At 42.9% G+C, this 23540-nt stretch overlaps 1 protein-coding gene across 4 annotated transcripts; it reads left to right on the top strand.

The window, feature by feature from the left end:
- Positions 1-441: 441 nt before the first annotated feature.
- kif15 (kinesin family member 15) lies at positions 442-21861 on the top strand. Of its 4 annotated transcripts, none has more exons than XM_034222090.1 (35): positions 442-699; positions 1049-1079; positions 1591-1777; positions 4501-4577; positions 4710-4747; positions 4855-4943; positions 5048-5227; positions 5348-5557; positions 5654-5779; positions 6164-6286; positions 6399-6546; positions 6751-6830; positions 6939-7148; positions 13807-13984; positions 14069-14204; positions 14534-14675; positions 14794-14961; positions 15045-15173; positions 15291-15396; positions 15478-15643; positions 15726-15876; positions 18114-18199; positions 18310-18388; positions 18490-18576; positions 18677-18781; positions 18938-19060; positions 19184-19321; positions 19407-19502; positions 19616-19780; positions 20004-20107; positions 20211-20277; positions 20358-20395; positions 20502-20634; positions 20979-21110; positions 21203-21861. In XM_034222090.1, the coding sequence occupies exons 1-35, from the start codon at positions 681-683 to the stop codon at positions 21275-21277; spliced, it is 4122 nt and encodes a 1373-aa protein (XP_034077981.1). In that variant the 5' UTR covers positions 442-680; the 3' UTR covers positions 21278-21861. The 4 variants fall into 4 exon arrangements, with proteins under 4 accessions (XP_034077981.1, XP_034077979.1, XP_034077980.1 ...); XM_034222088.1 differs by having other exon boundaries at positions 4855-4952; XM_034222089.1 differs by having other exon boundaries at positions 462-699; positions 1594-1777; positions 4855-4952.
- Positions 21862-23540: the final 1679 nt, after the last annotated feature.

The raw sequence follows: 23540 nt of genomic DNA, 5'->3' as shown, positions 1-23540 counted from the left end.
TGTTGTGTTTTGTGAAATGCTGTGGTATTTTCTGAAATGCTGTAGTGTCTTGCACTTCAGGGCCACCGTAAGAGAGGGAGGATTTATCTTATTTCCTTTATAAATAAAGGCAATATACTGATCCTGTTGAAGGTTAAAGTCCCCAAAATGTCCCAAACTAATTTGATATAAACAAATATAGACAAAACAAGAAATGTTAAACTGTCAATTTGAGGTTTATTTAATACATTTTTATTTCATTTTCGCCTGCATGTTTTACTTGAAATAGCATACTCATGGTGATGTAATTGTTGTTGTTGTGCTCCTTGTAAGTCATTATATTTGTGGGGACAGTACGACCAGCAAAAGAGACAGTTCATTTAAATGATTACCCCTTATTCTGATGTTTGTATCCTTCGAAAAAGCCAAATAAAGCCATGATGTTACACTCTGCTACAACAGATGGCGGTATGCACCTGTCATGCTTGAGTGTGGCCCTCAAATAAGAAGAAGAAGAAGAAGAAGAAGAATAGTATGTCAACCGCTTCTGAAAACCAACGAAGAAGAAGTGGAGGAAATCTGCCCGCCAATTTCGAAGGATGTAAACATAACAACCTCTTTCGTCGGACAGTCGGAGTGTGCAATGAAGGAAGAAGCGTTATATTTGACATCTTAACAGCGCCAATTAATCGTCGCCAACAATGAATTCCAGTGGAAAAGGTAGCACACTAAACATATATTTATTAGAGTTGCAAACTAACCGCTATATAGTTTTTGCGAAATGTCAAATGTTGTTGGTAATCCTAGCAAGTAAGGTGACCCAATCCGAGACTGCTAGCATGGCTATGTTAACTCGCTTTAAAGCTAATATATTAAAATATAGCCATTTTGAACGTGCAGAGAGCTTTCAACAAAATGTTACGTCACTGTAAGCTTGTTGTGTTTAACGTTAAACGTTGTCACCAAAACGTGTACACTTGTGTATAGATTGTGTTATTGTACAGATCTAGGAAGTCAAAAAGTCATTAAACAAACGTTAACAATCGTATAATTTTGTTTAACTTTACAGGATCTGGCGATTCATCCCAACTTGTTGCCAGGTAATGTACCTTTAGGACGCTTTGCTTGGTTCATTCAAAGCATTAAACAAATATATGTTTTTATAAAGATATAGTGGAGTAAAGGCTTCTACAATATGTCAATGTGTGTGTGTGTGTGTGTGTGTGTGTGTGTGTGTGTGGTGTGTGTGTGTGTGTGTGTGTGTGTGTGTGTGTGTGTGTGTGTGTGTGTGTGTGTGTGTGTGTGTGTGTGTGTGTGTGTGTGTGTGTGTGTGGTGTGTGTGTGTGTGTGTGTGTGTGTGTGTGTGTGTGTGTGTGTGTGTGTGGCTTAAGAAATATGTTGAATGCCAAATATATATACTTCATAATAGAAGTAGTAACTGCAGTAATATGTTTTTTGTCATTGCTTTAATATATGTGACATTTTGGATAATTATTACTACTGCATTAGTGTTTGTGTTGCATTTCACTGCCCTAGATGTTATCATTTTTGTAATTTAAACTACTTTATTCCATGCTGTTGAGAGGTTTAGTCTTATTTCTGGTCCTACAGCAGTGACGGGGATTCCATCAAAGTGTTTGTGAGAGTACGACCTTTGACCTATAAGACTGGGCTGACCACAGATGGAGACCAGAAGCTTTGTCTCACAGTTACCTCAGCCAACACCATCCGCCTGCTATCAAAACCAGAACCACGAACCTTCACTTATGATCATGTTGCTGACATGGAAATATCTCAGGTTGGGAGCACACAGTTTTTATATCGTTTGTCAGCCTGGAACGTAGGGCTGCAATTATAAAATGATTGTTATTATCAATCAATGTGCCAATTATATTCTATGTTAATTAGTGTGAATGCTATGTACAGCATTCCACTATAGTTCTTCTGTTTCTTTAATCTTCTTCTTCCTTTTTTTATTATTTCACCAAATAGTTTGGCTCTCAATAACTACAGCATACTTTCAGCTACAGAAACCATTCAAATATTAAAATATTCAGCCTTTTCAGCACATGATGGGAAACGTTCAACTTTGTCAAAATATGTTATACTTTTTGAAATATTCAGCTTTTTAAACTCTTTTTGTAACATGGAACTCAATGGGAGGAACCTTCAAATCCTCTTTTACCTACACCGTGCGCCAAATGCTACTCCTCCCACATACTTTCAGCTAGAGACTTCATTCCAACTTTAAAATGATCACAAGACATCCAACTTGTTCTTCAAAAATCTTTGACAGTTTTTGAGATATTTAATTTAGTTTGGAGCTTGGTAAAGAGGCCTTCTTTAGATTTGAACATTAGTGTGTATTGCGCAGCTCGTTAAGGGTTAAAGTACGTGATGTCACAGAGGAGAGCTTGAAATTTGCCTTAAATGTTTTTTTTTTTGTTTTGTTTTTTTTTATAAACCTGCCATAATTCCCAAACCCTACACTCCTGGGACATAATTTGATGCTTGAATTGTGGGAAAACCTCTCTTACATTGACAAATAAAAACATTTTAACCTGTTAAGCCCTGAGCCTGTTTTTCAGGTCTCAGGCTCGAAAATGACATTCCCAGAACAAATGACTATATCTTCACTTCTAAAAGGGGTAAATTAATAATCTTTTCTCTCAAAGTAATGATAAACCTATGAGTTGGATGTAGAAAAGTCAGAATCAATATAGATGTTTTTATTTTAAAGTCAATTCAGATTGAACATAGTAAAACAATGTAAATTATAGTGTCTGTCCAAAAAAAAAAAAAAAAAATGACTTATAGTGAAAATCACCCTTGAATGATGGGATAGTAGATTAAAAGCTTTAGGAATCCAAACTATAACATATAATAAGTACCCTGTATCAAGATTGATGCAAAACAAGTGAAATGTGACCTTTTTAGAGAGATTTAGAAGAAAAAAAAACACATCTGGGTGCATTTTCCATATCTCTGGAACCCATCGGTCGATTTTGATGATTGACATCTCTTTTTAACCGCTAGAGCCAATAGAATAGAGGGGAAGTTCCTAAAATCCATCTAAACATTACCCATTGGTGAATAGAGTGATGTGTAGCCAGAATGCCCAAAACCGGAAGCTGTCATGCACTCTCGTAGCTATCATAGCAGCTAATATGAAATCTCCGTTTTTGCCATAAATATGATGATGGATTATCAGTAATCATTTCAAAGTGACACAGACACATTGGATTAACCTATTGATTAACCTTCAGCAGCGTTTTTATCGTTTGAATGCCATAGTACACAAGAAAGCAGACCCCTCAGGGTCTTTACATGCTTCACGTGTTGACATTTTACCGATAGCAGCTACAGTTTTTAAACTATAGTTAGAAATGTAAGAGGTTTATTTTTGATTCAGAACAATGGAAATGCTCTCCTTTCACTTGACATCACCATGGTAACCTTTGATCTCTGGGCTCACACAAAGGTGTTTGATAATGTCGTCACCATGGTAACCTTTGATCTCTGGGCTCACACACAGGTGTTTGATAACGTCGTCACCTCAAACACAAACACACAGACTGGAGTTTAACAGACTGTCTCAGCCTATTATTTTCTGTCTGATGGAGACTTCATACTGACTTCAACATGTTCCACATATTTTATACATTATTGGTGACGTATGGTTTTAGTTCAAACATTTGCAGTTAAAATATTCTGCTGCTTTTCAACGTGTTTTTACTATCTTTGATCTTCTTAATACACATTCATTCACTACTACTTACATTTAATATCCAACTCCTTCAGCCTAGCTACAGAAACCATTCAATTATTAAATTATTCAGCTATTTCAGGACATTGAGGTTATACATTTTGTTGTTTATACCTTTTTAAAATATTTTCTTTTAAATATTAAGCTTCTTCACTATTTTTCCTACTCTTCCAGTTTTAACATTTCACTTTCAAGTTTTCAACAAAGTCATTGCAATGCATTTGAGCTGTAACCATTTTGATTCAAATCATTTCACTTTTCTGCATTTCTCTGCTAAGTGCAGCAACACACTTACTTGATTTGTGTAGCTAAAAGCAGCTACAGAGACCATTCAACTAATAACATATTCAGCTTTTTCTGCATTTTCAGCTAAATTCAGCTACAAATGTACACAGTTTACAGCATTCACACTCATTTTCAGCAGGAAATGCATTTCCTAGTTAATGACGTGTTTGTCTATAACATGCCAGGAAAAAGGTGCATATGGTTGTATCTTAAAATGTCTTGTTTTGTCAGGCTAAAACCAAAATAGATTCAGTTCAATAGGATATCAAAAAGAAAGCAGGAAATCTCCATATTTGAGAGGCTGAAAACTGCATTTTATGCAACTTTTGCACAAAAAATGAACTTCAATTGGATTTTCAAAATAGTTCTGTATTATTTGTCTGATTGACTAATAAATGCAACTTTAGTAGGATTAATTATTTATGACTCGTCAAGATTGTGTGTTTAATCTTTATGTCCTTCTTTAACAGGAGTCTGTATTCTCCAGCGTGGCCAAGAATATTGTTGAGTCTTGCGTAAATGGATACAATGGAACTATATTTGCCTAGTAAGTGGTTTTAACGTTGTTTATGATAACTACAAATCTAAAATATTTTAGGGCACTTTGTCTTGGTCTTCGTGGTGTTGCGCTTCCTGTGTAACATTTAATTCCTTATCAATTTATCTTTTGCGTCTGCAGCGGACAAACAGGCTCAGGAAAAACATTCACCATGCTTGGTGAGAATTAAATATATCATTAACATCTACATATAATATCTACATGTTCTCTTACATCCAGCAAGAGAAGAATTGAAAATGACTCTTTTTTTTGTCTTCTGCTCTAGGACCATCTGAGTTGGACAACTTCACAGATCAATTAAGGGGTGTTATTCCTCGATGTTTTGAGTACCTGTTCTTTCTCATCAACAGAGAGGTAGAAAGGGTGAGCTTTACGTTTTCATTGCCACAAAGGTGTTATTAACCAATTTTTACTTTTCTAATAAAGTTGGTTCTTTGTTTGTTCTTTTTTCCTAAAAGTCTGGCCAGTCCAAGAGTTTCCTTTGCAAATGTTCATTTATTGAGATATACAATGAACAAATTTACGACCTTCTGGACACAGCCTCAGCCAGCCTGTTCCTCCGGGAGAACATCAAGAAAGGTTTGTTTGTTGAGGGAGCCGTAGAGAAGTTCGTCAACTCAGCCGCTGAAGCCTACCAGGTATACACTGCATGTTGTGACTCCAAAGGTTATTGTCGTTTATAATACATGTTGAGTTAAGATCACAAGAAATTGATAATTAAATGTGGGTGCCAATACTTTCTGTTTCAAACCATTTAGGTGCTGTCTACGGGCTGGCGAAATAGACGAGTGGCCTCCACCTCCATGAACAGAGAGTCTTCCAGATCTCACGCAGTGTTCACCATGATGTTGGAGTCTAAAGAGTCAATCAATGAAGTGGTGAACATTCGAATGTCTCAGTTGAACCTGGTAGACCTGGCAGGGTCTGAGAGGCAGAAAGACACAAACACAGAAGGATCCAGACTAAAGGTGAAGCTTTGTCCATGAATCCAGTCTCAAGCTGAAGTGCTACACTATGATTGTTGCTGTTTCTAACTGCCGATACCTGCATTTCTTCTCTTTCAGGAGGCCAGCAGCATCAATCGCTCCCTCATGTGCCTCGGTCAGGTGATCATGGCCCTGGTTGATGTGTCCAATGGGAAGAACCGTCACATCTGCTACAGAGAATCTAAACTTACCTTCTTGCTGAGGGTGAGTAGCTCTAAATATACCTTTGGTTTGGCTTTGGTACAGTACTTGTTATATCGCTGTGTATCAATGTGGAGTCAACTTCCATAGTATTATGTCCAGTGGCATGACTCAATTGCATTTATTGTGTAAAATACAAGTTTATATGATGGGATTATTCCACTATTGTAAAATATTTTTGCATAAATAAGGGTTGCATTGTGAATTGTTTTAAATGTAAACAAAGTTAAAATCTTGTGCTCTTCCAGTATTTGACTTTCCTCCACATTCATTTATTTTCTTTCCACTTTAATAGAATATAAAACGTTATAATATTGCACTAAAATATGTTATTGCACCATATCAATTGAAAATATATTCTCTGTAACAATTGTTATTGTTTTTCAGGACTCTCTTGGAGGAAATGCAAAGACCTACATTATAGCCAATGTTCATCCGGGTTCAAAGTGTTTTGGAGAAACTCTGTCCACCTTGCAGTTTGCCCAGAGGGCCAAGTTGATCAAGAATAAGGTATTGTCATTAAACACAATTCTATATTGTATTACAACAAAGTTGACTTGAAGTTCTAGTTATTTCCAATAGCACTTAATCTCATCCTTGTGCTTTTATTCTGTTTATTCAGGCCGTCATCAATGAAGACACACAGGGAAATGTGAGGCAGTTACAAGCTGAGGTGAAGAAGCTGAAAGAGCTGCTTGCACAGGCAGTAACTTCTCCAGGAGGGGACTATGGGAGAGATGTAGCGCCAGGAGGACCCGGACTCCCCATAGGTAACAACATGAGTACCAAACACATGTTAACCATAACACCCTCTAATAACATTGTCTTTAAACAATTAGCAAATATTTAAATGTCAGCCACTTCCATGTTATACAGTTATTTGGTCAAAATCATAGAAAATCATAAATAAAGAAAAAGTGTTCTGTTATGTTGCAAAAGTATAAATGAGCTTTTCCCATCAAATGCTTCCATAGATATTCAACCCGAGGGCTCATATAAAGCAAAGTTCATGGCTGCAGCTCGTCACTGGAAGAAGTGCGAAGACGAGAGGAGGGTATGAAAATAATTATGTTTTTTGGATGGTTATTTAATTTTGTAAATGCTGCTGTGAGGAAATACTTTTGGTGCATGAAATCTTACAGAAATGTTTGACTACACTCAGATGCTGCTCAACAAAGTGGCTCAGCTTGAGGAGGCCTGGACTCAGAAAGACAAGTTCATCCATTCCAGCCGAATGATTGTCAAGTTCCGAGAGGACCACATCTATCGCCTTGAGAAAAAACTGAGGGCGGAACCAGGCTTAGTTTCAGACAAGGAGTCTCAGGTCGTGATTGACCAGCTGAAAGACGAGATAAAGATATTGAGAGATCAGGTACACCATTTAAACACTGCCTTACCCACTGCTGATGTCTGTATGTGTATGGATGTGGTTCAGATGTACAAAACATTTAAATATTGACATGATTTATTTTCTCGAGAATCCAACATAGCTTTCTTCATGCTTATTCTAAAAGACCCAATAGAGTTACATTAGATCCTCTGTATATACTTTTATTTTTTTAAATAATGGCCATTAAATCCCAACATTTAACAACACAGTGTTCTATTTCATACCTACTGACCGCCAGAGGCGGTGCTTTAGCACTGGATATCTTCTGTCTCGCGCATGCGTAGGTCGAATATTTATATCAACAAAGTCACGTGTGACCTCGTACGACCCGGAAGGCATAAGTTCCGGTGCCGTCGACGAGTTCAGTCCTTTTCATCTTCTCGCAGCGTAGGTTACTACTTTATGAGTAGAAGCCAAAGCTAGCTTACTGAACAATTAAGATCCTAGCTCATCGCTATCTGTAGCCTTGTGATCGTTAGATCGGAGCTGCGGGCTAGAAAGACGCTCGCCCTCCAAAGGCTGCGACGAGCTAGCTGTCCGTCCTCCCAAGGGAGGGGACCGCGGTGTTCACCGCTCGGATCTTAGGAGCTCCGGATCGGTAAAGAGCGGACGCTCCTGCACGTCAGCCGGCGCTACCGGTTTTGCTGTTTGTGCTATATATTCTCAAACTAATGAGATAATTGTATACAATTAGCCGAGGGCTCTCGCTAATTGTCACTGCGCAGTTAGCTGAGCGCTTTCGTTCAAGCTAAACTGTTACTACACTAGTGAAAAGAGTGTCTCCGCACCTCTTTTCACTACAAACATTTGGTTACTTACCTGATTCTATCGTCCAGTTAGCTGAGTGCTAGCCGTTCAAGCTAACTGTTACTGCACTGGTGAAGAGAGCGTCTACCGCCCTCATCTCACTACAAACATTTGGTTACTTAACCGATTCTATCGTCCAGTTAGCTGAGTGCTAGCTCGTTCAAGCTAACTGTTACTGCACTAGTGAAGAGAGCGTTTCCACCCTCTTCTCACTACAAACATTTGATTATATCGTACCTGATTCTATCGTCCAGTTAGCTGAGCGCTTTCGTTCAAGCTAGACTGTTACTGCACTAGTGAAAGGAGCGTCTCCGCACCTCCTCTCACTACATACATTGGTTTCTTATCTGATTCTATCGTCCATTTAGCTGAGTGCTAGCCCGTTCAAGCTAACTGTTACTACACTAAGTGAAGAGGGCGTCTCCGCCCTCCTCTCACTACAGACATTTAATTCCTTACCTGTATATCGTCCAGTTAGTTTGAGTGCTCCCGTTCAAGCTAACTGTTACGGCGCTAGTGAAAGAGTGTCTTCGCCCTTCCATGGCGCACAATTGGTTCCTGTGCCATCCTCCAGTTAGCCGAGTGCTCTGGCTCATAGCTAACTTACTACAGCGTTAGTGAAGAGAGTGTTTCCGCTCCCCTCTCCTTGCACACAGTTGGTTTCTGTTCCATCCTCCAGTTAGCTGAGTGCTCTCGCTCAAAGCTAACTCGCTACAGCACTAGTGAAGAGAGTGTTTCCGCTCCCCTCTCCCTGCACACAGTTGTCTTAAGAACCATTCCATCTCCAGTTAGCAGAGTGCTTTCGCTCAGGCTAACTCGCTACGGCGCTAGGGAGAGAGTATTCCCGCTCTCCTCTCACAGCATACATACCACTAACTGACCACACACTTGTTCGCACCCCAGTTAGCAGAGTGCGTACGCTCACGCTAACTACTTTGTGCTCACTCCCCTCCATTGTGGAGTTTGTTTCCTGGCCAGTTATTTACAGTCAGCTGAGTGCTTCCCCTAAGAGTGGCGCTATGTTTAACGGCTGTAACACCTGTATGGCTTCTCTGCAACCAGAGGATGGCCATGACCTTTGCCCCTCTTGTCTTGGCCTCGAGCATCTGAGGGAGGGCCTTTTCGGAGGACTCGTGCATGAATTGTACCATCATGCCTCGTGCGGTAAGAGCTGCTAGACTAGCCAGGGTTGAACTACTGACTGAGGGTGGCCTTCCCCCTGCACAGTCGACTACATCCCAACCTACCCGTCCTAGGCGTCGGGCAGCAGAGGCTGCGGGTGCCCCGCCCAAGAAAAGGACTAAGCCTGATAGGCTGTCCTCTAGGGTGGACCGACTCACTACTGAGGTTGCCCAGATGAAGTCAATCCTCTTGGCTCTCCATTCTGGTGTCCGTACAGAGCACGCCGCTGCACCCAGTCCACCCAGCCCACCCATGCCTGAACTGATTCCAGAGGACGATGTGTTCTCATTGGCAACTTCAGCCACTCAATTTAATGAGTATGAAGGAGAGGGCCCGTCCCAGGCTTCTGGGCCTGGCTCCTGTACCTCAGATCATGTATCCTCGGGGGGGGCGGATGTCGGCTCCATGAGTACCGTCATCCGCATGGCACTGGCTCGCCAGCAGTTGGATGTACAGCAGCCCGAAACAGTGCCTAGCAGTGCGTTCTTCAGGCGCACTTTGGCACCCGCCACCCTTGCAGTTCCTCCCTCTTGTGAGTATCTGAGGGAGTTACATGCATGCTGGAGGGACACTAAGACTTTTTCCCGTCTTACGTCCGATGGCCGAGCCCTAGCAGCCATGCAAGATGCGGCAAAGGTCGGCCTTGATCACATGCCGGCTGTGGAGCCTACCATTGCTTCCCTCATAGTTTCCCCTGATGAAGCTCTGAGGTCGGAGGCCACCTGTGCCCTCGACCCCAATGTCGGGTCACTGATGACCTGCTCACTAAGGCTTACGATACAGCGGCACGCATGGGCCGTATAGGCAATTCCCTCTCTCACCTCATGCTCGCCCTCTCAGCTTCCCTGCAGCAGGAGGCTCTTAGCGCTTCTGCTACCAGCCTCAGTGACGCCTCATTACAGGCGTTTGCTCTGATGTCAAGAGAGCTTGGGCGCCTGATGTCCACTCTCGTCCAGACTCGTCGCCAGGTTTGGCTGGCACAGTTACCTTTATCAGAGGCATGTAGGAGGACTCTCCTTGCTGTCCCAGTGGAGCCCGGGGAACTGTTTGGTTCAGCTGCCATACAGGTGCTTGAACGGACTGTCCAAGCTAGTCAGACCAGGCAACAGTTCTCAGCTCTTCGCAGAGACATGCCCCCCCCCGGTAGGCCGAGAGGCTCCGCATCTGCCTTCCGAGGCCGCTCCCGTCCACCAGCTCACCCCGGTACCCGCCAGGGACCTCGGTATCCCACGAGGGGGCCGGCCCGCTACGGTCCTGTTAACTCGCCACCAAGGCAGCCTCGGTATCCGGTGCCTAACCATCGCCCCCCCAGAGCCTCCAGAGGCCGGGGGGCAAGGCGCTGAGGGTCTGGGGCCGGCTGTCGGTTATTTCTCCCAGCAGCAGCTCAACTACTGGGTAGCTCAAGCTTCAGACCCCTGGGTGGTTTCCACCTTAACCCAAGGGTACAAGCTTCAGTTCCGACGCCGACCCCCAGCTTTCAGCCGGGTCAAAATGACCACCATAAGCGACCCGGCAAAAGAAATCGCCCTAAACCAGGAGCTGTCAGTCCTCCTTGCCAAAGGAGCAATCGAGCCTGTAGACCCCATCTCAAAGCCCGGGGGCTTCTACTCGACCTACGTAAGGAAGAAAGGCGGTGGACTTCGCCCAATCCTAGATCTAAGGGGACTCAACAAGTTCCTAAAGATCTTACCTTTCCATATGCTGAGCACAGCGGACGTTCTTCGTACCGTTGCCAGGGGGGAATGGTTCACGTCCATCGATTTAAAGGACGCTTATTTTCATGTGCCTATTGTACCTCATCACAGGCAGTTTCTTCGCTTTGCCTTCAGAGGCCGTCATTTTCAGTTCAGGGTGCTCCCATTCGGACTTTCCCTCTCCCCAAGGGTGTTCACCAGGTGTGTCGCGGCAGCCCTATCACCCCTGCAGTCTCAGGGTATGAAGATTCTGCCATACTTAGACGACTGGCTAATCTGTGCACCGTCCCGGTTGCAGTCAACCCAGGACACGGCTATCCTTCTCTCTCATGTCACCCGGCTAGGCCTCAAGGTGAACATGGAGAAGAGTTATCTGAACCCCTCTCAGAGCCTAACCTTCATTGGGGTGGCTCTGGACACAGTCACTATGCGGGCCTGTCCATCTGCTCAGCGCCTGGACAACATTCTCCAGCTTCTTCCCCTCTTCAAAAGGGGCAGGTCTCTGGCATTTATCCGGTTTCTCCGCCTCTTGGGCATGCTGACAGCTGCCTCAACTGTCATTCCCTTGGGCTTGTTATCACTGCGCCCCCTGCAGAGATGGCTGAACGGCCTCCACTTAGACCTCAAGTTGCACAGGCACAAATGAATCAGGGTGTCACAACAGTGCCTCTCCCCTCTATCCCCATGGAGGGAGAGGTCATATATGTCGAGGGGCGTGGCCATGGGCTCCGTCCCTTTCCGCAGAGAGACCGTTACGACGGATGCCAGCCTCTCGGGATGGGGTGCGGTGTGGCAAAACAGGACAGCAGTGGTCTGTTCTGGACGGCACGGAACACATCAATGTGCTAGAGCTACGAGCTGTGCACCTAGCACTCAGGCACTTCCTGCCATACCTAAGGGGGAGGCATGTGCTTGTCCGCTCGGACAACACTACAGCGGTGTGCCATATAAACCACCAAGGGGGCACCAAATCTGCACGCTTGCTAGAGGTGTCCCAGACTCTCCTGACCTGGGCAGCTCCTTGCCTGGCCAGCCTACGGGCAATGTATCTGCCCGGAGAGCAGAACCAAGTCGCAGACTTCCTCTCCCGTCACAAGCCCCCACCAGGGGAGTGGCGGCTTCATCCAGAGGTGGTGGCCAACATCTGGGGTCTCTTCGGCAGGGCAGAGGTAGATCTCTTTGCCTCGAAGATGTCGACCCACTGCCTCCTGTGGTTCTCCTTGAGCGAGAAAACCAGCCCTTTGGGTCAGGACGCCCTGGCTCATTCATGGCCAGGGTGTCTTCTCTATGCCTATCCACCCCTCCCTCTGATCCTACCAACACTCCTCAGAGTGCTTCATCAGGGCCACAGGCTTCTTTTGGTGGCCCCCTTCTGGCCAGCCAGGACTTGGTTCTCCCTGCTGCACAGACTCTGTTGCGGGACACCTTGGCGTCTCCCCAACAGGAAGGACCTCTTGTCTCAGCTGGAGGGTCAAATATGGCACCCCGACCCCTGCCGCCTCCAGCTGTGGGTCTGACCACTGGAGGGCCCGACCCACTGCTGAGCAACTGCATAGAGCCTGTCAGGAGGACTATTCTCAATGCGAGGGCACCATCTACTCGTAGACAGTACGAAAACAGGTGGAAACTGTTCTCTGACTGGTGCCAAGGGCGAAATGAGGACCCAGTACATTGCTCGGTGCCTACTATCCTTGAGTTCCTACAGTCCCTCCTGGATGACGGCCGGTGTCCCGCTACCGTCAGGGTGTATGTGGCTGCTATATCAGCCCAACATGCAAAGGTTGACAACAGTACAGTGGGGAGCCATAGACTGGTATCCCTCTTTTTAAGGGGAGCACTGAGACTTCGCCCCCCGAACATCCCAAGGGCCCCTTCATGGGATCTGCCCTTGGTGCTGGATGCCCTATGTTCGCCTCCCTTTGAACCCTTGTTAGAGGCAGAACTGAGGTGGCTCTCAGCCAAGACTGCTTTTCTTCTTGCCATCACCTCAGCAAAGCGTGTAAGCGAGCTTCATGCCTTGTCTGTAAACAGCTCGTGTCTGAGGTGGAACTCAGATGGCTCAGGTGTCACCTTATGGCCGAACATAGCGTTCCTCCCTAAGGTGTTGACACGCTCTCACTTTAATCGGCCTATCCAGCTGGCAGGGTTTGACCCCCCATCAGGAGAGGGGGAAGAGAGGTCAAGACTCCTATGCCCGGTGAGGGCCCTTAGAGCTTATGTCCAGACTACCGCAGGCATGCGTCAGTCTGACCAGCTCTTTTTATGTTACGGTGGTCCTAGAAAGAGCCATGCGCTCTCAAAACAGCGCTTGTCCCACTGGATCGTGGACGTCATTGCCCAGGCATACAGGGCGAATGACCGTCCCTTGCCACCCAGAGTAAAGTGCCACTCTACCAGGAGTGTCTCCACGTCATGGGCGACCTTGAGAGGTGTGCCCCTGGAGGACATATGTGCTGCGGCCACATGGGCATCTCCGAGCACATTCGCTGGGTGAATGTTGCCGCCCCTCACCCGCTGGGTGTGGTCCTCCTGCAGAGTCCGCCTAGACCATCCTTATAAGGTGAGTATTCAGACTTCCTCGTGACTCTGTTGGTATAGGTCATCCAGTGCTAAAGCACCGCCTCTGGCGGTCAGTAGGTATGAAATAGAACGATAGTTACGTATGTAACTACGGTTCTATGAATACTGGATGACCGCCAGAGTTCTTGGTCACTCGGAATTTCGTGTTTCTGCGAGAAGATTCCATAGGACTGAACTCGTCGACGGCACCGGAACTTATGCCTTCCGGGTCGTACGAGGTCACACGTGACTTTGTTGATATAAATATTCGACCTACGCATGCGCGAGACAGAAGATATCCAGTGCTAAAGCACCGCCTCTGGCGGTCATCCAGTATTCATAGAACCGTAGTTACATACGTAACTATCGTTTTCCCATGCACACATCTCTGCTTTTAGGTTGAACATCACCCAAAGATGACTCGATATGCAGCGGAGAACTTTGCTCTCAGAGAGGAGAACCGTCAACTCCGTTCTCTTCCGTCAGTGGTGAACGCTGAAGAGGCTGCAGCCCAAGTTACTGCGGATCTGGAAGATCATTTCCAAAGGGCTATGGAGACAGAAAGACGTCCAGAGGGTAAGATCATTATCAGCAGGAGAGAACAGGTCAAGTTAACGTGTTGTATCTATTTCCTGAACCACTGTCGTTCCACAACTCCAGGAGCCTCTTCGACCCCTGTGGCTGTAGACAATGCCTCGGCTGCTGCCATTGAGAAGCTGAAGGCTCAGCTGCTCCAGAAACAGACTGACCTCACAGGCGCCCTTCAGGCCTATGAGGAGTACAAAGAAGTCACCAAGTAAGGATGTTTACTGTAGTCACACAGCGTTCAACTCTAATTTCATAGCCTTTTTTCTTTGTCAACATCTGCTGTCTACAATGAAATGAGGGCAAATGTATGTAGGAGTTTTAATTTAAAAAAAAAAGAAGCCTATTACTTCCCCTGACTTAAATTTAAAAATATATTGTATTCATATATTTGGAGTGACAATCCATCCCTGAATGTAATATCAGCTGGGTTTGATTGGTGACTGTATTGTAAGTGTTCATGCAATGTGTTAAAAGACTTATAAAGTAACTTTAAGATTAGAGGGTAAAATGGTTTTTGATTGGCGCTTTGCGTTCTAGGAAGCAGATGTCTCAGCTGCAGTCTGAGAAAAGGTACCTCGACAAGTCCAACAGGCATTTGGAAAACATTTTGGAAGCCACGAACGCTTACAAGAAGAAGGAGGTGTCTGAGCTGAACAGAATTCACGTTGAAACCATAAAGGTGAGGGGACGTGGACATTTGTATTTAGATCACTGAGGCAACATTTTCTTCTAAAATCTGTTATTGTTGTCTTGATTACAATCACTTTGTTTTTAACCTTCAATATCTAATATACCAGATTCTCACCACGCCAACCAAAGCATACAACCTGCGGACTCGTCTCGTGCCTTTCTCTAGCCCGGAGCACCTGAATGGGTCAGACCACGGCACGGACGACCTCTGGTCAGAGCCGCCTCCTTCAGACATGGCTGAGATGGCTGTGACTGAGGAACTGTGTCAAGTGCAGGTACGACAGTGTGGTTTATCCCGTAAATGTGTGTATAAAAACACATTCTCCATTGTCTCATACTTTCTTTAATGTCTCACCAGGAGCAAGCTAGCCACTTCCAGACACAGTTTAATGAGGAAGAGCTGAAGAACAGCAAGCTGCAGCAGCAGATTGCAAAACTTGAGGAGCAGATCACTGTCATGTCACAAGAGTCTGACCACAAGGATGAGGTAGAATTTTCTCATGTTCATTTACAGCTTTCTCATTTAAATGTAAGGCTGTGTAAAAACTATATCTGTTTGATGTTTCACATGTTGCCCATTTTTTCCCCTTTACGCATTATGCAGCTGCTTTCTACTGAGCGAGCTAACAGGAACACAGATCAGCTCAACCGACAAGAGACTGCGAACGAGCTGCAACAGAGCCTTCAGTCTGAACAGCAGGCCGCAGAAGGTAAGGATCTCATGCTCCTCTTGTGTTGTTGGAAGTGTTTGTCAGATGGAGGTGATGACTCTTTGTTTCCTCTGGTTTCAGTACTGAGGACTGAGATCCGCGATCTACGTCTGGTGCTGCAGTCGTCTGACAAGGAGCTGGCTGCTGTGAGGAGCGAGCTGAGAGAGGGTCACAGCGAGCAGCAGAGAGAGACGACTCAGCTCTCCAGCAGTCTGATCAGCACTCAGCTCCAACTTGACAAAATCCAGTAAACATTAGTTTAATACCTTTGCACTATGTCCTCCTTGATCTGATGGGTTTAAGTAACCACAAATACAATGTGTTAACAGGCTGGAGTGGGAGCAGCTTCTGGAGCAGCATCGGACACTGCAGGATTCATTTGACCAGCTCCAAGCAGAGGCCAAGTTTGATGCGGATCAGGCCCAACAGCAGCTGCAGGACAAGCAGCAGGAGATCGATCAACTGAAGGCACAGCTCACGGTTAGTAAACTCTCCAAAAAATTGAAACAATAGGCGCTTTCACACCGGACTACTTTTCCCAGGAATAGTTCCGATAGTTCCTGGGATGTTGCGTTCACACCAAAAAGATCTGGAACCAGAACTTTTTTTTGCGAACCTTTTCAGCCCTTTTTAGTCCCTGCTAGAGAGCAGGGACTTTCCTGGGAGAAAAAGGTTCCAATTTCTGATTGGCTGGGCGGATTGCAAACCACGCCCTGTAAAACTCGGAAAAGTTTTGTGAAGCCGCCATTGTATTTGCTGGCATTGGCATTATTAGCATTAGCCCCGCGCACCAACGGAGAGAGAATAACTTATGGCTACACAAAAAAAAACATGGGAGCGGTGGAGATGAGGAGGTGTCGGCGTTCTGGCGATTTACTCGGAAGGCTTCAGTAGAAGCTGCTGGGAGTCCCAGCAGCTTCTACTGAAGCCAGTCCCCAACTCCGGGGACTTCCGGCCCGGGACTTTGGGTGGCAGCAGTGGCGGCCGGCCCATAGGGGCGCCGCCCCACCTCTTCCCACATACAAAAAAATATATTTAATCTTTTTAAATTAAAAAAAATATATATATATATATATTTTATATTTTTATTTTTAATGAACAAGGTAAATATCATACAATTGGTATCAGTAAAATGTATAATCTACAATAAAATCTCGTTTAAAATTGTGTTACGATGTCTAAAGTTACTGATAAGTAGGGTTGGGTACCGAGACATTTCGATTCCAACGGCATCATTTAGACATGTGAATTTCGGTTCCGCTTTTCGATGCCTGAGGAAATGTTTCTCGCTCTCCGTAGCCTACTGTATGACTGCGGCGGGGAGGGAAATGTAGCGTTGTACCCATAGATATATATAAAACATGATATAAACACGTGTTTATATCATAGGTTTATATATATCTATGGTTGTACCCTATGGTTGTACCTACACTTCCTACAGCGTAACCTGAGACCAGGGCCGGCCCGTCGCACTGGCGTTATAGATGTTCGCCTAGGGCGCCAGATCTGTGGAGGCGCTGCGCTGACAGCTCTGGGAGGAAAAAAAAATGTTTTGACCGTTGGTGCTCATCCTAGTTTTCGGCCTTGATGTAACAACATTCATAATTAAATAAATGTAACACCCTTTTCATCCCGGTTACACTTTTCATTTGCCCTGTACGATGGGCGCTGTAAGTGATGAAAATGGGGGATGTTGGCTTATCTGGCACCCGCAGCTCACAGCCAAAGTGCGAGTGTGCGTGGGAGCGAGCGAGGGAGAAAGGGACCGGTACGCGCTGTTGTTATTAGCATCTGGTGCTAGCTGCTCTAACGGAAGAAGGAGATGTTTCTACAATGATGTGGAGGGAGAGTCCTCTCCAGTCAGACTGAGCCTGATAACTACAGCTCAGTGAGGTAAAGGACTCTTGAGTGTTTAGATCTAAGTTATCTCAGTGGGTCTCAAACGTTTTGATCACAATTTATGTAAACACATATTTCCAAGGCACTCCTTTATAATTATTGGGATAAAACAGGTTTGAAATCATTCCAATGTATAGCCTACTATAGGACAGTAAACCAGACATATCGTTTTAAACTGGAGAGATAAAAAAATATGCATAAATAAAATAGTAAAATAAGATCTGAATGAACAACAAACATAAAATAAGTGACATTTATTTGTTATTAGCTATGGTAGGTTATTGGTTATGTTCACATACTTATTTAATTATTAAAATGTAAACCGATCTTTTTCATATGGGTGTTTAGAGTTGTACCCCCTAGAACTAGTCTCTAGTAATTCTGCTTAAAGTGCACCAGATTGAAGCATTTTACTTTAAAATGTTCGAACATTTCTTCCCGGTATGCCTGAGAAGGCAGATATGCTTGTTTTTCTGAACAAGAACTGTTTTTAAATGGGGGGGGGGGGGGTTTCCTTTAAAAGTTGCACTGTTGTAGCTTCAGTGGTTCTCAGGTTACAGTTACATAGCAGTGAATATAAACAGACTGATTAATGTGAATATTACTGTAAACTAACCTGTGTAAAAGTTTCTCGATGAAATTTAATTTTTTTGGTGGAAGAAGCATGTATCATTTTTTTAGTTCATGAGAACTAAAGAGTTCTCATGAACTAAGTACTGGGAACTAAGTACGGCAAAGTACTTGGTGTGAATGCGCCTTATCGTTTCTTTCTCCTGATATCTCAGTCTAAACTTCCTTTTGTTTTATTTCTGTTGTAGAAGCTGAATAGTTCTCTGCAGATGGAGCAAGAGCACACAAGCATCCTGATCTCCCAGTTAACAGAAAACAAAGAGAGCACATTAAAGTGAGTTTGTCCACAGCTTTCTCTTTTTTAGAGTGGCTTAATGTGTGTAACAATTCTAAATATTTTAAATTACTCTTTTTAACACAAGCAACCTTGGTGTTTCCCTTCAGAGAACGTATTGAAACGATGGAGCAAAATACACTGCTGAGAAAGCAAGTCTCAGACCTGACTGTACAGAATCAACAGCAGGTCAGTCCTAAGAACAGCCTGCATGTTTTCAAAAATAAAATTCAATATATGTAATTGTAGCAGTATTTGCTAAACCTGCTTATCTGATTTTTGGTTTGAAGGCATCCAAAATTGTCGATCTTGAGCAAAATTCCAACTCTGCCAACGAAACGATAAAAGGCTTGGAACAGAAGACTGAACAGGACAAAGTAAGCCTGAGTGAACTATTATCCAATTTTTCGAATTCCTTCCAAAATAATGACATTGTTTAAAGCTACCCTTCTGAATCCTACCTGTGTATTTTGACAGGATGTTGTTGTAGATCTGATCAACCAAACCAGAGACCTGCGCAGTGAGCTGAGCCAGAAGGACCAGACCATTGTTCACCTGTGTGAAGACATCAATGATATCACAGTAATTACCCCTCCACCTATTTTACCCTTTATTTGACTTGAATGACTTCACTGTTTTTGCTTTGTTACCTATTCCTTTTGCTCTACCACCTCTTATTGTAAATATGTTTAATGTTTGTTGAGCTTGCTGATGATAACAATGTCATGGCTCTTTCAGGCCAAGTACAATGATGCCTGCTTTGAAAGGGAGGATCTCCAGGGGCAAAACTTTAAGATCCAGGCAGAAATCTGTGACCTGAAAGAAAATGTAGAGAGACGAGTGGCATCCAACAAAATAGAGGTACGTTTGATCATTTTTGTGTGATTTGTTTGGTATATTTACTGCAAGGGATGAATGCTTAGACATATTAAGCAAATGGAAAACAATAGGTACTGTATATAAAGCGTATGTGATTGTCCTCAGGTGGAGGTGTTGCAGGAGGAGGTGGTTTATGCCACTGAGGAGGTTGAGAGACTCACTAAAGTCTTAGATGAGCAGAACAGCCTCCTCCAGGAGCAAACGGCCCAGAAGGACATCATGATACAGAATCTGCAGCAGAAGGTCACTTTTTCTAAATAATCTCAACACAGAGCAAAGACATAACTACTACGGTCAAACAAATCTAAAATATGTTCTTTTGTACCAGTTACAAAAACAGCAGGAGGCAGTTGAAAGGACGATCAGAAATGGACATTTCAAGCCTCTAGTTGATCTGACAGGCACGCCTAAATCATTACCTCGGGTAAGACTTGCTTTTAGCTTTTTAGTCCTTAATTCTGCATTTAAAATAAAACATGTGGCAAGCTTCCAGTAAGAAATGCAACTAAAAAGAAATACGTTTGTTCTGTTTCTCAGACACCCTGCACTCCAGGGAGTTTCAGCAGAGACCTGAGCCACGTACTGGAGAGCCAGGAGAGGGAGCTGGAGAATCGACGCTCCTCCATGATGACCATGGAGGTACTTTTAGCAGAGCTGAATGCGGAGAGGGCGGCCAAGAATGATGAGATCCAAAGGCTTAAGGTATATCTTTGTTCAAATGTTTAATACATCTATAGCCATTTATTACTGGACTGATGTATTTATTCCGCAAGGTTACAGCAGAGTTGACTAGTATAGAGTCTTTTTCTCCACTTACGTTAAATGTTTACATACAAAATAAAGTAATTAATACATGTAATAGTCTTATGGTCCTTATGGACTTTGAAGTCCTTCAAATATGAAAATACATTGTTTCTGTCCTCAGATGCAGCTGACTGAGAAAGAGATGGTCCGGATTCAGATCCAGGCTTTACTTGACCAGTTCTACAACAAGGAGAACCAGCTGATTCACAATGGGAACAACAAAAGGTGAGTTTATTTCTCCAGTCATTCAGCCCTGCCCTGAAATGCATCATATCATTTATTGTTAATGGCATAAGTAGATTAATATTGTTATCTTGTAATTTTTCAGCGATGAATTGAATGATGCCTTCAATAAAACTATGCTTAAAGAGCTACAGGAGGAGAGAGCAGATAAGGTTTGTATTCATCTGCTGGTTTTATTTGATCTCTGTATTGAATACTTAGATTTTAATTTGTTCCTCTCATTCGTTTACAGAGCAACATAATGCAGCAGCTGTCTGAAACTCAAAAAAGGTAAGGACCTGTGCTTTAGTCAAGTAAATAAATCATCTTTTTCATGTTAACATTCCTTTATTTATGCTTGATGTTTCACAAGCTCTGTCTGGTTTCTTTTTATAAGACTGCAAGCTCAGGAGTCGTTGTTGGGCCAGTCTCAAACCTGCGTCCAGGAGCTGACCAATGAGCTGAAGAACCGCTGTCTAGAGTTGAGAGATGTGGGCCAGAGGACACAGGAAGATGAGAAATGTGTCCAGGTCAGAGTCTGAGTATATGAGTTTTGTCTTTCACTAAAGAAAATTCTGCATGATGTTTTTTCAAGTATGATTAAATGGACTACTGGCAACCTAGTCAGAAGCTGAAATCTGTCCCCAGAGGAACTATCAGTTCCTGTCTGTGATTTGTTACTCTAGTCTAGAGAAGTTCATTTCAGGCCAAGTTTGTGGACAGTGTAGAATTATACTCCTTTATCTAAGAGCTGCTAAACATAACACTGATAATAACGGCCTACAAATGAAACTTATTAAAAGATATTCAGCGGGTAAAATAAAGGGAAAATTGGGAAAACAATTCTCTAACATTATCATTATTTATTTTACAGGAGAATGAGCTTCTCCGTAAGCAGAATGTCAAGCTGTCAGAGGAGAATGGAAAACTTGTCGGACATAAGAACCACAAACAGAGGATTGAATATCTGGTGAATCTGAAGAAGGATAACACCAAACTTCAAGAGGTAAAAAACATGTCTGCTGTCATCAAATGATGTTTCTCTTTGGTTAAAACACCACATTAATAAATGTTCTTTATGTTTCTTTTGTTTTTAAGGAAAATGAAAAACTCAAAACGGAGATGAAGTTAATGCGGGACAACAGTGGATGTCTGCCACTGGAGATGACCTAAACCCCTGGTTCATTTATTGTTTAAAATTACAGGATTTTGCATCTTTACCAGTAAAATGTTTTGGTTTTAATGGTTTCGGGTACAAAACATTTTTAAATTCATGTTTTCTGTTTCACTCAGGGAATATGCCATTATAACTTTGCTCATGAAAGTATTTCATATTAGTTCACCCCTTTTTTTTTGCCTGGAGGCCTACTGTACCTTTTTAATTTAATTGATCTGCTGTTACAGTAGCATGGACATATCAACTGTGACAAAACTTCAATTATTCAAGCTCCCTCTGTCCCTGTAGGTTTCTATGGATGTCAATTATTACACTTAGACACGCTTCTCCGACTATATTGAAATTACAACAATGCTGAATTTAGTGTCAATGTGAAAACTGGACATTTGTGTTTTTATCATTTTTAGGTTCGTATGTCTTGTACTGTGATTTGTGTGACCTGATTTTTATCCATGGTAGCCTATATGGTTGGTTGTATTTTTTTACCATCACACTGAACTATATATGCATTGTTTGTTTTTTTAGCATAATAAACTTGTCCTTCAATTGTAATGCTATAATTAAAACAATTGTATTCAGATGTTGTAGTATTGTTTCCTGAACTGTTATAGACTGTTTTACGTTAGCAGTGATGGAAAGTATATTTACTGAAGTACTGTACTTCGGTAGAAAGAGAGAGCAGCTATGAGTTAATTTCCTTCGATTCTGTTGCTATTACCTGCTTTAGCAACATTTTGAATGCAGGACTTGTACTCTTGTATTTGTTATTCTTTCACACACAGTGACGTCACAGCTACCCACAATGCAACGCGCGCCATATATTTTTTTTATAAAGACGCCATTTTTCTGGAGGTGCAAAAATCCTGGAAATGCTAATATAAACAGCTAGTTTATGTAGCCAGGCAGAGCGCACTAGGTTTTTTTTCTGAATTAACGACCGAAGAAATCGCTGCATGTCTTCGGATTACATCTCTGGACTTGAGGGGTGTGCTCTAGGTCGTTACCAGCGTAAACTAGAGCTGTGTGGGTTGTTGGATGTACAATGTATGGAATTACGACCCTCAAAAGTGGCCTTCGGTCGATTTTGGCTGCATCTACGTCTATCTTCTGGAAACACCAGGTGAATACCCCACTTGTCACAATAATATTATCATGCCAATGCATATATGTGGTATTTTAGAGTTGACTATATTGATTAAGGCAATCGACTGATATTCTGTATGCACCTCGTGTGAAATGGTTGATACCGGAAGTACGGTGTCGCCCTCGGCCCAAAACCCGTATGTGTGTGTGAAAGAATACTCCTACCCAGTGTTCAAATAAGTACTAAGATCCTTTAGTACTTCTGTAAAAGTTAAACTGTTGTATTAAAATAATCCACTACAAGTAAAAGTCGTGATAAAAATTCTACTTTTGTAAAAGAACAAAATAATTAGAATCAAAATATACTTAAAGGTGGGGTAGGTAATTTTGGCGAAACCATCTCGACCATCTTATTTCTTCAATACCGTCCAGGTCATGTGACCGATTTACTCAAAATCAATGTTGGGTCAAAGAACTACACTGGCTGCATAGGACACACCTCTTTTTATTGCATTTTAATACTTTAAATATTTATATTAATATTTTGATGGAAAAATGATCTTATTTCTTCAATACCTTCCAGGTCATGTGACCGATTTACTCAAAATCAATGTTGGGTCAAATAACTACACTGGCTGCATAGGACACACCTCTTTTTATTGCATTTTAATACTTTAAATATTTTATATTAATATTTTGATGGAAAAATGATCTTATTTCTTCAATACCTTCCAGGTCATGTGACCGATTTACTCAAAATCAATGTTGGGTCAAATAACTACACTGGCTGCATAGGACACACCTCTTTTTATTGCATTTTAACACAAAATATTTTTATATTAATATTTTGATGGAAAAATGAGCCTATTTCTTCAATACCTTCCAGGTCATGTGACCGATTTACTCAAAATCAATGTTGGGTCAAAGAACTACACTGGCTGCATAGGACACACCTCTTTTTATTGTATTTTAACACTCTAAATATTTTATATTAATATTTTTGATGGAAAAATGAGCCTATTTCTTCAATACCTTCCAGGTCATATGACCGATTTACTCAAAATCAATGTTGGGTCAAAGAACTACACTGCACAACTCCTCATCTCCACCGCTCCCATGTTTTATTTTGTGTTGCCATAAGTTAGTCTCTCTGCGTTTCTGCGCTGGGCTAATGCT

The sequence above is a fragment of the Gymnodraco acuticeps genome, unplaced genomic scaffold, assembly GCF_902827175.1.
Source record: "Gymnodraco acuticeps unplaced genomic scaffold, fGymAcu1.1, whole genome shotgun sequence".
In the NCBI taxonomy this organism is placed as follows: domain Eukaryota; kingdom Metazoa; phylum Chordata; class Actinopteri; order Perciformes; family Bathydraconidae; genus Gymnodraco; species Gymnodraco acuticeps.
This window is presented reverse-complemented; position numbering and strand designations above follow the sequence as displayed.

Coding starts and splice junctions, on each gene's coding strand:
- kif15 (XM_034222088.1), top strand. Junction 6,831..6,938: donor AGTGCGAAGACGAGAGGAGG/GTATGAAAATAA, acceptor GACTACACTCAG/ATGCTGCTCAACAAAGTGGC. Junction 20,396..20,501: donor CTGTCTGAAACTCAAAAAAG/GTAAGGACCTGT, acceptor TCTTTTTATAAG/ACTGCAAGCTCAGGAGTCGT.